This window comes from Pipistrellus hanaki (assembly GCF_964339955.1).
Source record: "Pipistrellus hanaki genome assembly, chromosome: 3".
NCBI lineage: Eukaryota > Metazoa > Chordata > Mammalia > Chiroptera > Vespertilionidae > Pipistrellus > Pipistrellus hanaki.
In genome coordinates this window covers 104904293-104919773 of record NC_140505.1, presented here as the reverse complement: position 1 = coordinate 104919773, position 15481 = coordinate 104904293, and the positions used below count along the sequence as shown (strand labels likewise).

The 15481-nt window shown below is 49.1% G+C and overlaps 1 protein-coding gene across 2 annotated transcripts in view; it reads left to right on the top strand.

Annotated features, from left to right (window-relative positions):
- The window catches only part of WNT5B (Wnt family member 5B), a 126248-nt gene that overhangs the window by 94088 nt on the left and 16679 nt on the right, over positions 1-15481 (top strand). For both annotated transcript variants that reach the window (XM_084878826.1, XM_084878825.1), the window contains 3 exons: positions 3727-3872; positions 5690-5937; positions 10517-10809. In XM_084878826.1, the coding sequence (XP_084734952.1) occupies positions 3796-3872; positions 5690-5937; positions 10517-10809 (618 nt within the window). In that variant the 5' untranslated portion in view covers positions 3727-3795. The remainder of the gene's footprint in view (positions 1-3726; positions 3873-5689; positions 5938-10516; positions 10810-15481) is intronic.

The following is a 15481-nucleotide window of genomic DNA, read 5'->3' as shown; positions in this document are numbered from 1 at the left end:
GACGGGCCACAGGGCTGGAGTGAGCAGCAGGGCGGTCCCCTGCTCCTTCCAGCTGCACGGTGGTTTGGGCAGATGCTTCCCAATGCAGCTTTCCCCAAGGACCCTACGTAATGTAAGGTTTTACCCCTTATTCTTTTAAAGTTTTGTATTGACTTTATTGGGGTGATATTGGTTAATAAAATTACACAGGTTTCAGGTGTACAATTCTATAATATGTAATCTGTTTGTGTGTTCACCATCCCATTTATCCCTCCTTTACCTTGACGCTCTTCTGGTAATCCCCACATTGTCCGTGTCTATGAGTTTGTCTGTGTGTATGTGTGTTTTAATCACCTTTTCCACCCAGCCCCACTCCCCACTCCCCTCTAACAGTTGCTAGCCTGTTTTCTGTATCTATGAGTCTGTTTCTATTTTATTTGTTTATTTTACTCATAAATGAAATCACATGGTATTTTTCTTTCTCTGACTGGCTTATCACCCCTTATTCTTCATTCTAGTCCTTGCTTGATTTTTTTCTCATAATATTCACAGGACCTAACATATTACGTACAGTTGATCCCTGAAAAATATGGGTGTGAACTACGCAGGTTCACTTATACACAGATTTTTTTTTCAATAAATACTGTAAATGTATTTTCTCTTCCTTATAATTTTAATAATATCTTTTCTCTAGCTTATTTTATTATCAGAATATAGTATACAATGCATATAACATACAAAATATGTGTTAATTGACTATGTTCTTGGTAGGATTTCCAGTTAATAGTAGGCTATCAGTACAGTTAACTTTTGGGGGAGTCAAAAGTTATCTATAGATTTTGGTCTGGGTGGGGAGGGAGGGATCAGTACCCCTGTACCCTGCCTGAATTTATTTGCTAATTGCCTATCGCTGGCACTTAGAGCAGTAACTGGGACACATGAGGCCCCTAGTGCTTATTGGATTAATGAATTTACTGAACAAAAGAATGGCTGAATGAAGAAGCAGAGCAGATGCGTCGGATCAGCCCACGCGGGCCCTGTGGAGAGTCCCGATGGAGAATGTCGCATCTCCCCATCCCTGCCCCTGCAGCCTCCCGGTCACCGCCGAAGAAGAGGCCCTGGACTCTCCCACGTAACTGCTTGGTGGCTCTGAAATGACACCTCTCCTAGGAAAGAGCAACTAGTTAGTTGTGGGGGGAAACTCTGGTTATTACAAAGGCGGCAAAAAGAATTTGCCCTGCCTTTGGGATCATTACCTGACCTATTTCCCCACACCAGGAACAGTCTTCCCTGGTTGAGACCTGCTGTGAGACTCAGCAATGGCCCACAGACAGGGCTTCTGATGTGTCCTCCTCATTAAGACCAAACCATCCGTCCCCACACATTTTCCTTCCTCCCCAGTCCCACTGAGGCAGGTTTCCATTCTGCCCACACTCGTGACACCAGTCACCAGCATCCACTTTCCTCCTCCTAGCCCTGCCCGAGGAAACCAAAGAATGTGAATGAGGGCGGGCGAGGGCGGTGGCCGGTGACCACTCAGAGGGGTGGCTGCATCTGGAAGGCAGAGAAAGAGGCCCCATACATGCTAGAGTCCTTTTCTTTTTCTTAAGTTTTTAAAAATCTTTTTTGAATGAGTTTGATGGAAAGCACAAGTTGGTAGACAGCTGCTGGAGCGAGCCTGGCTTATGTGTATATTTGTTCATGTTCATGAAGCACGGAGGGGCGGGATTAGCAGCTCTAGGGAGTTCGGCCTTAGCTCACCTGTCAGCCTGGCGCTGGGGTGTCAGAGCCACAGGGCCTGTTCGCTGGCACTGACTCCGGCCTTGGCTCGGGAACAGTGGCTGCAGTGTGGCCTCGGCGCACGTAGGGCTTGCAGAGCCAGAGAGATTTCACAGGGGCTGGTGAAAGGGCGTGATGGAGTGAGAGACATGGGCGTGAGGGGGATCCATGGGGGCGAGAAGTGTCACCGCTGGAGAAAGCTCAGCTATGTGGATGGGGATGTGTGAGGGTGTGTGTCGGTGGAGTAAGGGTTTTGCAGGAGGCTTGGTGGTGGGCTGGCCCTGTGGGCGGGAGGGACGTGGGGGAGGGCGGAGGCCACAGGCAGTAGGGGCAGCTCTGACTCTTGAGTCCCCGAGAAGGACTGGTGGGTGGAGTTGAGGATGTTTGGACAAGGAGATTCTTTGAAGCTTTTTCTCTTGTCCTCTCTACTCTGGACCTGGTCCCTCCCCTCCATAAAGCCATTAGCTTCTGGTGCCAGCCCTATCTCTGCTCCATCTCTCTCGGTTCCAGTCAGTACATTCACAGACCTTCTGCCCTCAGGGGCGGGGAGGATTTATAGGGGGTAGGGGTTGGAGGGGGAGGGGGCATCCTTTAGAGGAGGGGAGGTCTGTTTGGGAAGTGGGGTGTGGGGAGCTGTTAGTCCGCTGGAGATGGGATCATTTCCGAGCTCGCTCTGCATGACAAAGGGGAAGGAGCAAGTTTTCTCTTTGATCTGCCCCCTGCTGACCTCACACACCTGCCTGCTGATGCCTGGCCCCGGCTAAGACCCCACGGAGCAAAACCAAAAGGGGGTGGGGATAGGCTGTGGCCCAGCTTCCCTGGATGTAGCTCAGGCCACCTTCCTCTCTTGGTGGCCCCGGGACAAACAGTATCTGCCGGGCCGATGACCCAAAGCACCTGCCGCCCCCTCCCGGCGAGCCTGGCGACCCCGAGCAGCGCGGTGAGGCGGGCGGGGCGTGGGGGCGTGTGTCTGTGTGTGAGGCCGGAGGTGCTAAGGGTGGTGGGAAGAAGACTCACTGGGACTGAGGGTCACGCCCTGGATGAAAGCCACGGGGAAGCGAGGTGCGGTGAGTCCGAGGGGCGTGTTTTTACAGACTGGCTCCAGGATCCAGAAGCTGGGTTTTCTGGAGGTTTTCAAGGACTCAGGAGCGGTGTTTGCGGGGAATGCCGGTAGTCACAAAAAGCCGCGGGAGGCTCTCGTGCACGAGGGAAGGGCTTGTTGCTCAGCCCAGATGTCAGAGGCTAGGGTTGCAGATGAGGAGCAGGAGGGGCTCCCATTCTGCTGTCGGTGCTGTGGGACTTGGGCCCTGAGCACCGGGGAGGAATGAGGGCCACCCAGGGAGGCAAGCCCCAGCCTCCAGAGCTTCAGGGCCCCGGCCGGCTGTGGGCTTTTACATTTCTCAGAGAAGTCGCCCTGAGAAAGTGAAAAGCCCTTGCCTTCTCCCTACTGTTATTCCTGGCAAACCACTTTTGGGATTTGGAAAATTTTAGAGTGAGAAGGTTTCAGATTGAGAGGGAAACTCCTGTTTGGCTGTCAAGCCGACCCACCAATTGTCTCTTAGCCCCACCAAAGAGCCTGGTGGCCAGAGACTCCACCTCTGGCAGCCTGAGAGGTGAGGAGGGCCGTGGGTGGCTCTCGCTCTGGAAGGGCAGGTGTGCATTGCATACATGCTGCACGGCACATGCTCTGCTCTCGAAGGAGTGTGTTTTCATTTCTCTCTTCTGGTCTCTCAGCTTGTATTTCCTTTGGAATTGGGCGTCAAGTGGGGTCTTCACAGTTTGGGGTAAGAGACATCAAGGCAATCCTACGGGGAGATGAACAGTAAGAAGTGGAGGTTGGAAAGAGGCTGCATCTCTGGGAGAGCAGAAAGTGAGGTTAGGGCCAGCCCAGAGCTCATGCCCCTGCCTCCCGGTCCTCCCCTCTCCGTTGCATTTCCACATTGACTCCCCCCATTTCTGTTTCCTCAGGGAGCCCCGTTTTGGAAGCTGGCAGTCCCCGGGGTCCTCCCGAGACACTGGGGAGGGCTGAGGCCGACCATGCCCGGCCTGCTGCTGCTCGCCGCTGCGCTGCTCTCCAGCTGGGCGCAGCTCCCGGCCGAAGCCAGCTCCTGGTGGTGAGTGAGGGGCAGAGCTCCTACTTCATAACCCACGCCCTTTGGTAATTAAATGTGGAGAAGGTCACGGTGGGTCGTGATCATTCCTTTGGTCACAGGAGTCCCGAGGCCCTCTTTTATCCCAGGAAATCTAGCACAGCCCCTTTCTCTCTCAAGCCCCCAGAAGTAAAGGTTCCACAGGATAAAGCGTTAGTTCATTTGGCTTTTTCTTTGATCCAGTCTGCATTCCCCTTTTCCTGGCTCTACTGCCATTTCTATGGGTGATTAAAAATACCTCTTTTGTTGCTATTGGATGATTTTTTAAAAAATATATATTTTATTGATTTTTTACAGAGAGGAAGAGAGAGAAAAAGAGAATTAGAAACATCGATGAGTCATCCATCAGCTGCCTCTTGCACGCCCCCTACTGGGGATGTGCTCGCAACCAATGTACATGCCCTTGACTGGAATCGAACCCGGGACCTTTTATTTTGCAGGCTGACGCTCTATCCACTGAGTCAAACCGGATGATTTTTATTTTATTTATTTTTTTTGCTGGTAAGGGCAAGGAGAGTAGAATTTCTATTTTATAAAGTCTGATGACAGGATGAGGGATTTGTAGGATCATGTGTGTCTTTCTTTTTGTGTTTTAAAGACTCTTATCATTGCCAAGTCAACATGGAAATGGCAGGCACTCACCACCTGCTTTGCACAGACTGTGCCCTGCTCAGATTTTTACTCAGATGACAATTGTACAGCCTTTTCATCGAACTTAACCCTTCATTGTGTCTGGTGGGTGATGAGCCAAAGGGAGAGCCCTTGAGCAGATAAAGAGTGGATTAGGGGATGTGTGGGTCAGATACGGAAGTGAAAGCATTTAGGAAATATTGCAGTGCATGTAAATTGGATTAGATTTAAAGGTGCAAGGGGAAGTCCTCCTTAAGGGATGTGTTGCTTTCCATCGCACATCCTGCATGTAGGCCCCGTGAACGGATCACTCCTCCCGGAGTAAGGCCTGTGCTCTCCTGTTGGCTCTTTGCCCTCTGCCTCACAGGAATACAGCCTGCCCTGTCTGTCTCCTCCTCCTCCCGCCCACCCTCTGTGGGAGCCAGCTCACACCGGGCCCTCTCCTTACACACTCCTCCCGCCCAGGCTGCTGGCTCAGTTGGTGGGAGCATTGTGCCAACATTGGAAGGTCTCGGATTCCTTTCCTTGTCAGGCTCACCCCTGGCTTCAATCAGGGCACGAACAGGAGTCATCTGATTGATGTTTCTCTCTCTTTCTCCCTTCGTTCCCCTCTCTCTAAAAATCAATGAAAATGTCCTTAGGTGAGGATTAAAAAAGTAGAAATTTAAAAATATATTTTTTAAAAAGCTCCTCTCCCAGCTGTAAGAACTCTTCCTCTATCAGATCACTCTGGATCCAGAAGCTCAGGTCTGTCTTAGGCATCTGATATCTCACATGTCACCTGTGTTCATGCCTCAGTTTCCCCAATTTCCTTTATTGATTTTAGTGAGGGAGAAAGAGAAGCGAGAAAGAGAGACACTGATGTGAGAGAGACACATCAATCGGTTGCCTCCTGTAGGCACCCTGACCAGGGATCGAACCCACAACGTAGGTATGTGTCCTGACGGGAATTGAACCCATGACCTTACAGTGTACTGGATGACAGTCCAACCATCGAGCCATGTTGTCCAGGGCTCCCCGATTTCCTTTTCCCAGCCCTCATTGCCTGGTCTTATTCACAGAAAGCACTCAATAAACGTGCTGGGTGAATGACTTACTGCTGCACGCAGGCACGTGCTCACTCCTGTCCCCTTTCTGAATTGCTGCTGCAGGTCGTTAGCTATGAACCCGGTGCAGAGACCTGAGATGTTCATCATTGGTGCCCAGCCTGTGTGCAGCCAGCTCCCGGGGCTCTCCCCGGGCCAGAGGAAGCTGTGCCAGTTGTACCAGGAGCACATGGCCTACATAGGGGAGGGGGCCAAGATGGGCATCAAGGAGTGCCAGCACCAGTTCCGGCAGAGGCGGTGGAACTGCAGCACCGTGGACGACACCTCCGTCTTCGGGAGGGTCATGCAGATCGGTAAGCAGCCGCGGACATGGCTCGGCTGAAGGAGCTGCGCTCACCTGGCCGGGTGCGCGCCTGCTCTCTCGGGATGGGCAGAGAGAGCCACTGGAGTGTCTGACTGGGTTTTCCCGTGGCTTGGCATTGGCCTGTGAGGGGGCAGAGAGAGGCACACAGACAGCGGTGTCTCAGAGGATGTGTTAGCCGCACAGCTCCGTGCTCCGCTAACCCTCTCTTCCAGCTTCGCCCTGTCTGGGCAGCCGGCGTGACTCACTCTGGGAAGGGCTCGGAGCATCTGAGTTGAGTTAGAGAGAACTGGGAAGCCGCCCACCGCCAGTGCCCTTTGTCTCACGCAGCACAAGGGCCTCCTTTGAGAGCCTTGCCCTGAATGTCTGTAAGCTTTTTGCCTCTTTCACTTGGACCCCGAGAGAGATAGAAACTTTGGGCCAAATTGGTGATAGCTGTCATTAATCCAACCCAGATCCAGTCCTGGCTTTTTCATTGAAAGGCTGTGTGTGAAAGTGGGGGCGGGGGACAGACGGAAGAAGAAAGACGAGAGGGCCTCTCTCCCCAGATTCCAGCTCTCTCCCCTCTCCCGCTCCTGGGCTAGGATTCTTTCGCTGCCCTATTGCTCAGATGGAGGTGTGATCTGGGGTCTAATTGTTTTAGGTCCTTTTGAAATGTAATTCTCCTCTCCCTGGCAAGAAATCGAGAAATCCGGCCTTCTTCTGCCGGTCTTATCCCAGGGCCATAAAAGGAAGGTGTGAGAGCACTGAAGTCCCTATCTCACGTTCTCTCAGAACAGCTTCCCCTCAAAAGACTTTCTGGAGTTACCCAAGGCTGCAGTTTTCCCAAAGAATTATTTTAGCAGCAGGCAGTTAGGGAGTCGAGATTCAGTTCCGCTCTGTACTCGGCAGCTCCCCTCCCCCTGCCTGACCTCCTTCCTCTCCCTCCCCTGCCACATTGAGAAGTAAGGACGAGGGGAAAGGACACTGTGAACCTCCCTTCAGTGTCAACGCGAGATTCACAGAGGGATGTTCGTGTTCTCATGGCAGTCTTCCTGGGCAGCTTTCCCAAGAGAACGGACTGAAGGCTTAAGTGAGATTTGGTGATCTATCAGTTCTTCCCAAATATACTGAGCATCTGTCCCTTCTTCCCCGTAAAGATCTCGGTCAGCAGCACCCTCTGTCCTGGGTTTCCGGTGAGGGCACAAGGATGGCCGGGCACAGAGAGAGGCACCCCTGATCACTAAGGGAATAACCTAATGTATGCCTGATGCTGGCCAGATCCCTTCCATGTGTTGTTTTGTTTGAGTGAAGGCCAAAAAGTGAGGCTTTACTCTTTTACTCTAGAAAGAAAAGTGTTGGCAGGAGCGGAAGTGCTGCTGGGGACAGGGCTGCGTGGTGGGATGGCTTGTGAGAGCAGGCCCTATCTGTCGGCTTTATTTCCACCGTTCCTTTTTGCGGCTTCCCTGTATCTTCCCCAGGAAGCTGTCCTCCATCCCCCCCTGGTGGGTCCTCTCACTGCTGGCTTGTGTGTGACCTCCCAAGATCCCTTCCTTCTTTGAAGCGGCTGCAGAGCCGCTCAGGGGGAGCCGAGGGGAGCATGGAGGAACCTCCTGAGGGTTGGAACAGAGAGGGCGTAATACTATCCTGCTGGCTCCTGTCGTCCTACCAGAGGAAGGTCTTTTTTGTAGCTGCTGGTTTAACAGCCTTTTTCCTTGATATGATTTGAGTTTCCACTCTGAATTGTTTCATATGTAGACACCCTTCGCCCACGCTTATCCATTCTTGCTTTCTGAGAAGAGCACTAGCCTCACTTACCAAGCTTTCCTGAGAGCCACGTGCTGCCCATGAAGGCAGAGCCACCTGCACTCAGGCCCTGAGGAGGTCCCGCCGAAAGAGGCAGGATGACCTCAGGAGACAGCTCATGAGGACAGGTTAGGTCCCAGCCATGCTGCCAGGCGAGGACCCTCAGAGCGCGTACTGCCTGCGATACCACGCCCAGCCACAGGCCCCCTGTTTTCTGAGAGGGGTGACTCAGCTCTGAAAAACACGTTTGCTAAAGAATGGAAGAAGAAATCAGACATATGTAGCTCAGAAAAGAGAATGCATAAGAGGCATCTTCGTTGTTCTCAAACGCTGAAGGGCTGTCATATGGAAAAGGGATTAGATGTGCCTCTCCAGCAGGCAGACGTTATGGGGAAGCCTATTTCAGCTTCATATAAGGATGCTCTGGTGACCAGAGTCACCACAGAAGGGGGAATGGGCTGCCTTGAGAACCCAGCCCGCTCCTCTGAGGAATGCTGTAAAAGGAGTGCTCACACGGGGTGGAATGTGGCCCTGGACGGCAGCTTCCCAGGCTCCTTCCTGCCCCGGGAGCCAGGTCAGTGCTCTTCTGGGAAGAGCTCTCAGGCCTGACGCCTTCCTGCCTAGGAGCCTCTTACATCCTGGGAGCTCACGCTCACAGTCTGACTCCCCCAGACCGGATCGGCCCCGGTCTCTGGCAGTGGTCCAGTGCTGATTCACATATTAAGCCTGATGGCTGAGTCATGGGTGTGACTTCCTCCAACCCTGGGTTTTCTTGGGCTACTCCTAGTCCGACAGAGCTGGCCCCGGGTTAATTGAGAAAAACTAATTTTCCCGTGTGGTCTGGTTGCAAACTTCACTGTGTTATGCCTAGATAATCCAAACGTAAAGTAAGGCGGAGATCACTGTAGACCTACTAATTACAGACTGCTTCCCTCTCTACCTGCCAAGACGGAATTGTGGTCTGTCTACTTCTGACCATGGAGAGCAGAAATTCTGTCTGGTTTAACAGCTGAGATCAGGATTGAATCTCAGTTTCCCACTAAAAGCCACTCTCTTCCTTATATCCTGAGTTCATATGAATGTTATTTCTTATTTCTTTCTTGAAAGATAAATTAATAATATACAGTTCAGTGTATATTCACAAGATTGTGCAATTAGATAGCACTACTATCTAATTCCAGAACCCTGTAAACAAATCGCATACCCATTAGAGATCACTCTTTATTTCTCTCCCCTTCTTCCCAAACCCTAGGTAACCACTAATCTTTCTGTCTTTATGAATTTTCATATTATGAACATTTCATATAAATGGGATCATATGTAGCCTTTTATATAAGGTGCAGTATAGACACAAAATGTTAAGTGATCACTTAGCATAATCATTTCAAGGCTCATCCATGTTCTACCTGTACTTAATTTTTTAATACAGTATGTTTTTAAAATATGTTTTTGTTGATTTTCAGAGAAAGAGAAAGGGAGAAAGAGAGAGAGAAACATCGATGTGAGAGAGAAATTTCAATGGGTTGCTTTCTGTATGCACCCCAACCAGGGATTGAACCCATCCCCGGGTCATGTAGCCTAACCAGGAATTGAACTGGAACCCTCTGGTGCATGGGATGACACTCAACCAACTGAGGCATACCAACCAGGACTGTACTTTATTACTTTTTATGGCTAAGTAGTATCCCGCTGTATGGATACGACCACCTTTTGTTTACCCGTATACCTGCTAATGGACAATGTGAGTTTTTTTTACTGAATAACGTTACAGTGAACATTCATGTTTAAGTTTCTATGTGGACAGATGTTTTCCGTTATCTTGGATATATTTTAGGAATGGAATTGCGGGGTCATGTGGTAATTCTATGTTTGAGAAGCTGCCAGACCGTTTCCAAAGCAGCTGCACCATTGAACATTCCCACCAGCAGTACATGAGGGTTCCCGTTTTTTCTATATTCCCCCCAACTTTTTAGCTGACATTTTGATGATAGCCATACTCATGCGTGCGAAGTGGTGTCTCATTGGGATTTTGATTTGCATTTCCCTGGTGGCTGAGTATAATTTTTTGTAAACATTTTTATTGAATTAGAGCATATATCATCTGAGTTTTCAAGTGGTTCACTACAGCAATAGAGGAACACACTTCGGCTTTTCTACTAGAAATGATGCAGGTATTTGGAGAGACCTGCCGAGGTCCCGTAGATGTGGTTCCGGCTGCTGGGGGCTCGGGAGGCAGTGTGGACCCTGCAGGCAGCTCGGATGGTTCTGGATGCTGTAATTCCAGTTCACTTTCTACTCCTGCTCTCTGCCTCTGCCTAGCTAGATAATGGTAGCAATAAAAGGACATATGTGTGGCTCATAGCGTGAAAAATTGCCATCTGTAAGGGAGAGATATTTGTGAGAATAGAGTCCTGTTCTTAGTCCCATGATTTCTGTTCAGTCTCATTCTCTTGGTCTCAGGGGTTTCCTAAATTCCTCAATGACCACTCTCTGCTGTGTTGAGGTCTGCCTCCTAGGAATCTACTGGTCTTATAAACTGAAACGGATGTGAGTGTAAGCCCAGGGCTGCGGGGGAGTCGCTCTATTTGGCATACGGTAGGGCAGAGTAGGTAAAGTTCAGCTCATTATCAAGAGAAGTTTCAAACCATTAGAGTCACGCGAAGTGAAAGGCCACTCCTGGGAGTGTTGCGGTGAGGCCGTGGCGGCGTGGGTGTGGAGGAGGCAGAGGGGAGGAAGCCTCCGCTAGAGAGTTGACCTCCTTCGCCCCGTCTTGCCTTGTCTTGCAGGGAGCCGGGAGACGGCCTTCACCTATGCCGTGAGCGCCGCGGGGGTGGTGAACGCCATCAGCAGGGCCTGCCGAGAGGGCGAGCTGTCCACATGCGGCTGCAGCAGGACAGCGAGGCCCAAGGACCTTCCCCGGGACTGGCTGTGGGGCGGCTGTGGGGACAACGTGGAGTACGGCTACCGGTTTGCTAAGGAGTTTGTGGATGCCCGGGAGCGGGAGAAGAACTTTGCCAAGGGATCGGAGGAGCAGGGCCGGGTGCTTATGAACCTGCAGAACAACGAGGCTGGTCGAAGGGTGAGCCGGACCTCGTCGCCCCCCCCCGCCCCCCCCCCCCCCCCCACACACACACACACGGCAGACCCACGGGGCTGTCCCTGGGCTGAGCGCTGAGAGGTGGCCTGGCCATGGGAGAAGGGGTTGGCCTGCTTAGGGAGATAGTACCACTGCCAACCTAGATGCCCACATTATTCAACTAATCCCTTTCAAAAGGGTCCATTGCCCAACAGGCACATGCACTTCCATTCTTTTAACCTTACTTATTTCTCCATAGTACATCTGTCCCTATAGGGCTTAGTTGCAATCTTATGATCAGAATTTCAGACATAAGGAATGGAGTTCTTGTCTTGACTGGCCCTCTTGTAATTTGATCAGGTAGGACGAATGGAAGTTTAGGCTGTTAGATTTAGTCTAGGGTTTATGATTTTTTAATTTTGTTGATTTTTTTTCTTTTTGAGAGAGAAAGGGAAGGAGAGAGAGAGAGAGAGAGAAAGAGAGCAAGAGAGAAATGTGAGAGAGAAATGTTGATCAGCTGCTTCCCTTCACACATCCCAATAGGGGATTGAGCCTGAAAGCTGGGTATGTGCTCCAACCAGGAATTGAACTCACCACCCTTTGGTGCACATGACCATACTCGAACCAACTGAGTCACACTAGCCAGGGCTAGGGTTAGGGTTTATGATTTCTTAAAGAGTTAGGTAAAAGAGAGCTGACTTAAGAGCTGCCATCATACAACCCAGAAATCCATTCCAAAAGCTCACTTAGGTCTAATGGCTAACGCTTTTGTGGTGAGGGTTTTACATGTAAGCAGAAGTGTGAAGGACAAGCATTCTTTTTTTTTTTTTTTTTTTAAATATATTTTATTGATTTTTTAGAGAGGAAGGGAGAGAGATAGAGAGCCAGAAACGTCGATGAGAGAGAAACATCGACCAGCTGCCTCTTACACACCCCCTACCGGGGATGTGCCTGCAACCCTTGACCGGAATCGAACCCGGGACCTTTCAGTCCGCAGACCGACGCTCTACCACTGAGCCAAACCGGTTTTGGCGAGGACAAGCATTCTTTGAAGGCGTAAGCAAATAGTCTCACCAATCACTTGTAAGATATGACGTTCCCTGAGCCTCGGTTTCAGTAGAAACTAAACTGGAGGCTTAGAGGTGAGCTTGCCTTATTGTATTATATCTGCAGAGGCTAACTGGGCAACAGTTTAGACTGCCTTTATGGTGTTCTGGAAGTGCATGCCTGCTCTGCCTGTACCTTGTTCATAAACACCCCACCTTTGGGCACATGCTCCGGACTCCTCTCTCCTGTGCTGCACTGGGAGGCCCCTGCCCCAGGGAACGGGGGCGGGGGGTGTCTCCCGATATAGCCATGTGGGAGGAGTGTGGACTTCACCCAGGTCTCCCCGGAGAGAGGTCTGAGTGCTGGTGGGGGAACCCTCTTCTGACATAGGGGCGGGGGCCACTGGCCTCTCACAGACTTCTTTCTGGGAGTGTTGGCCACACTCAGGTCTGTGTCAAGTTGGCTGGCTCTGAGTCCAGGCCAGGAACTTTAGTTAGAGCAGAGACAAGATAATTGAAAAATGAAAGCAGAGGCCTGGCTGGTGTGGCTAAGTGGTTGAGCATCAACCTATGAACCAGGAGGTATCTGTTTGATTCCCGGTCAGGGCATGTGCCTGGGTTGCAGGCTCCATTCTCAGTAGGAGGTGTGCAGGAGGCAGCCGATCAATTATTCTCTCTCATCATTGATGTTTCTATCTCTCTCTCCCTTCCACTCTGAAATCAGTAAAAATACATTTAACAACAGCAAAACAATAAAGAGAGAAGAGGTTTCTTGAGAAGAAATAAATCCAGAAATTCAATGTTGGTTAATTGATGATTGGGTAACAGGATGTGAATATATTTTTAAAAAATGTGTTTGTATATCAGTTAAAAAATAAGTCATGTTTCATGGGAGTAAATAGCAAAGAAATGGGATTGGGAATGTGTTTTACATGAATTGGGATCTTGTGATGTTGGCTTGGTAGCACATGGCACACTTGTGTAGACTTAGCATCACCAATAGTGTGATGTCACGTAGAAATTAGAACTGGCCACTTGCACAGTGTCTTGCTTATATATTGCATATCCTGAGGCCAATTTTCTTTAGTCACATGTGGGTGGGTGTATGAGGGGTGGCATTGAGCCTTGGTGGTGTGAGAGGAACTGTGGTTGTTATGGTATAATCTGGGGCAGAGAGACCAGAACTGTCTTAGGGGACCATCCACTCTGCAGGCATCTGTGGGGTTGCCTCTGTCTCCAGGACTTTCTTTCTGTTCAGCAGGCTGTTAGGCAGTCCTTGCGTGTTTAACCGACTGGAGAGAGATGGTGAAAAAGGTTAAGATCTTCTGTTTATCTCTCAAATGCCCAAATTTTATCCATTTGTTACGATCTCAGATAGTAGTCTCTGCATCAGAACTGCAGTATAGCATTTGTCCTTTTCCTGGGGTATGGCATTCTGCCTCATTTCCTGGCCTGTAGGTTTCTGAGGACAGGGATCACCAGGGATGCGCATGTGAATATGCACATGGAAGTTCCCATATTGCTTCCTACCAAGGGGTCAAATTCATGGAGGGCTGTTTCCAGTCTCTGCTCTGAGCTGTCCCTGGGCATTGTGATGGATGTGGAGGTGACTAGGCATTCATCCTAATCTGGGCCCCATTTCAGTCACAGTCTTGACCCCACTTCTGCCGGCTTCTCATTTTATTGCCCTTAATTGTCTGTTTGTTTGTACTGGACCCTTATCTTGGCAGCCCCTTCCCTTCCATCTGCCTCATCTGCAGTCACTACACACCTTCCCCTGTCTGTCTCCCTGTCTTTGGCCCCCCTTGCTCCACTTCTACACCTTTTTTATAGCGCTTTATCTCTCCCTCGGCCTCTATCTGCTCCAGGTTGGGAATTCTTTTTTCTCCTTTAGTTGAATTTATTGGGATGACATTGGTTAATAAAACGATATAGGTCTCAGGTGTACAGTTCTGTAATACATCATTGTATATTGCATTGTGTGTTCACCACCCCAAATCAAGTCTCCTTCCGTCACCATTCATCCCCTCTTTACTCTCTTCTACCTTCCCCCTTACCCATTTCCCTCTGGTAATCAGTGACGATGAGGTTGGTTTGTTTCTTTTTAATCTTTACTGTTGAAAGTATTACATATGCCCCCCTTTTTGCCCATTGACCCTCTCCAGCCTGCCCCCGCCCCCTACCCAGGCCTTCACCACCCTATTGTCTGTGTCCATGTGTTATGCATATATGTATACAAGCTGTTTGGTTTATTACCTCCCACCCTCCCCCACCTTCCCTCTGAGATTCCCCACTCTGTTCCATGCTTCCAATGACTCTGGATCCACTCCGTTCATCAGTTTATTTTGTTACTTAGATTCCACATATGAGTGAGATCATGTGATACTTGTCTTTCTCTGACTGACTTATTTCACTTAGCTTGATACTCTCCCAGTCCCTCCATGCTATCTCAAAGGGTAAGAGATTCTTCTTTTTATTGCTGCATAGTTTTACATTGTGTAAATGTACCACAGTTTTTTAATCCACTCATCTGTTGATGGGCACTTAGGTTGTTTCCAAATCTTAGCTATTATAAATTGTGCTGTTATGAACATAGGGGTGCATACATTCTTTCTGATAGATGTTTCAGGTTTCTTAGGATACATTCCTAGAAGTAGGATCACTGGGACAAATGGCAATTCCATATTTAATTTTTTAAAATTAAATATTTTAATTTTTTAAAATTAAAAGCTCCATGCTGTTTTTTATAATGATCACACCAGTCTGCATTCCCACCAGCAGTGTACTAGGGTTCCCATCTCTCCACATCCTCCCCAGCACTTGTCATTTGTTGATTTGTTGATGGTAGCCATCTGACAGGTGTGAGGTGATGCCTCATTGTCATTTTAATTTGCATCTCTCTGATGATCAGTGACTTTGAGCATTTTTTCATGTGTCTCTTGGCCAGCTGTATGTCCTCTTTGGCGAGGTGTCTACTGTATTTAGGTCCTTTGCTCATTTTTTAATTGGATTGTTTGTCTTCCTTTTGTTAAGTTGTATGAGTTCCTTATATATTTGTATATTAACCCTTGATCAGATGTTTCATTGCCAAATATGTCCTCCCACACCGTGGGCTCCCGTTTCGTTTTGTTGTGGATTCTTTTGCTGTGCAGGAGCTTTTTTTTTGATGTAGGCCCATTTGTTTATTTTCTCCGTGGTTTCCTTTGCCCTAGAAGGTTTATCTGTAGACATATTGCTACAAGAGATGTCTGAGATTTTCAGCCTATGGTTTCTTCTAGGAATTTTATGGTTTCACCATTTACATTTAAGTGTCTTATCCATTTTGAGTTTATTCCTGGTGTAAGTTGATGGTCTAGTTTCTTTCTTTTTCTTTTTGCATGTATCTGTCCAATTTTGCAAACACCACTTATTGAAGAGACTTAACTTCAATGTATGTTCTTGCCTCCTTTTCAAATATTAATTGAGCATAACAGCTTGGGTCTATTTCTGGGTTCTCTGTTCTGTTCCATTGGTCGAGATGCCTGCTCTTGTGCCAGTACCAGGCTGTTTTGATTATGGCAGCTTTATAGCATAACTTGAAATCTGGTATTGTGACTCCTCCCACTTTGTTCTTCTTTCTCAAGATTGCT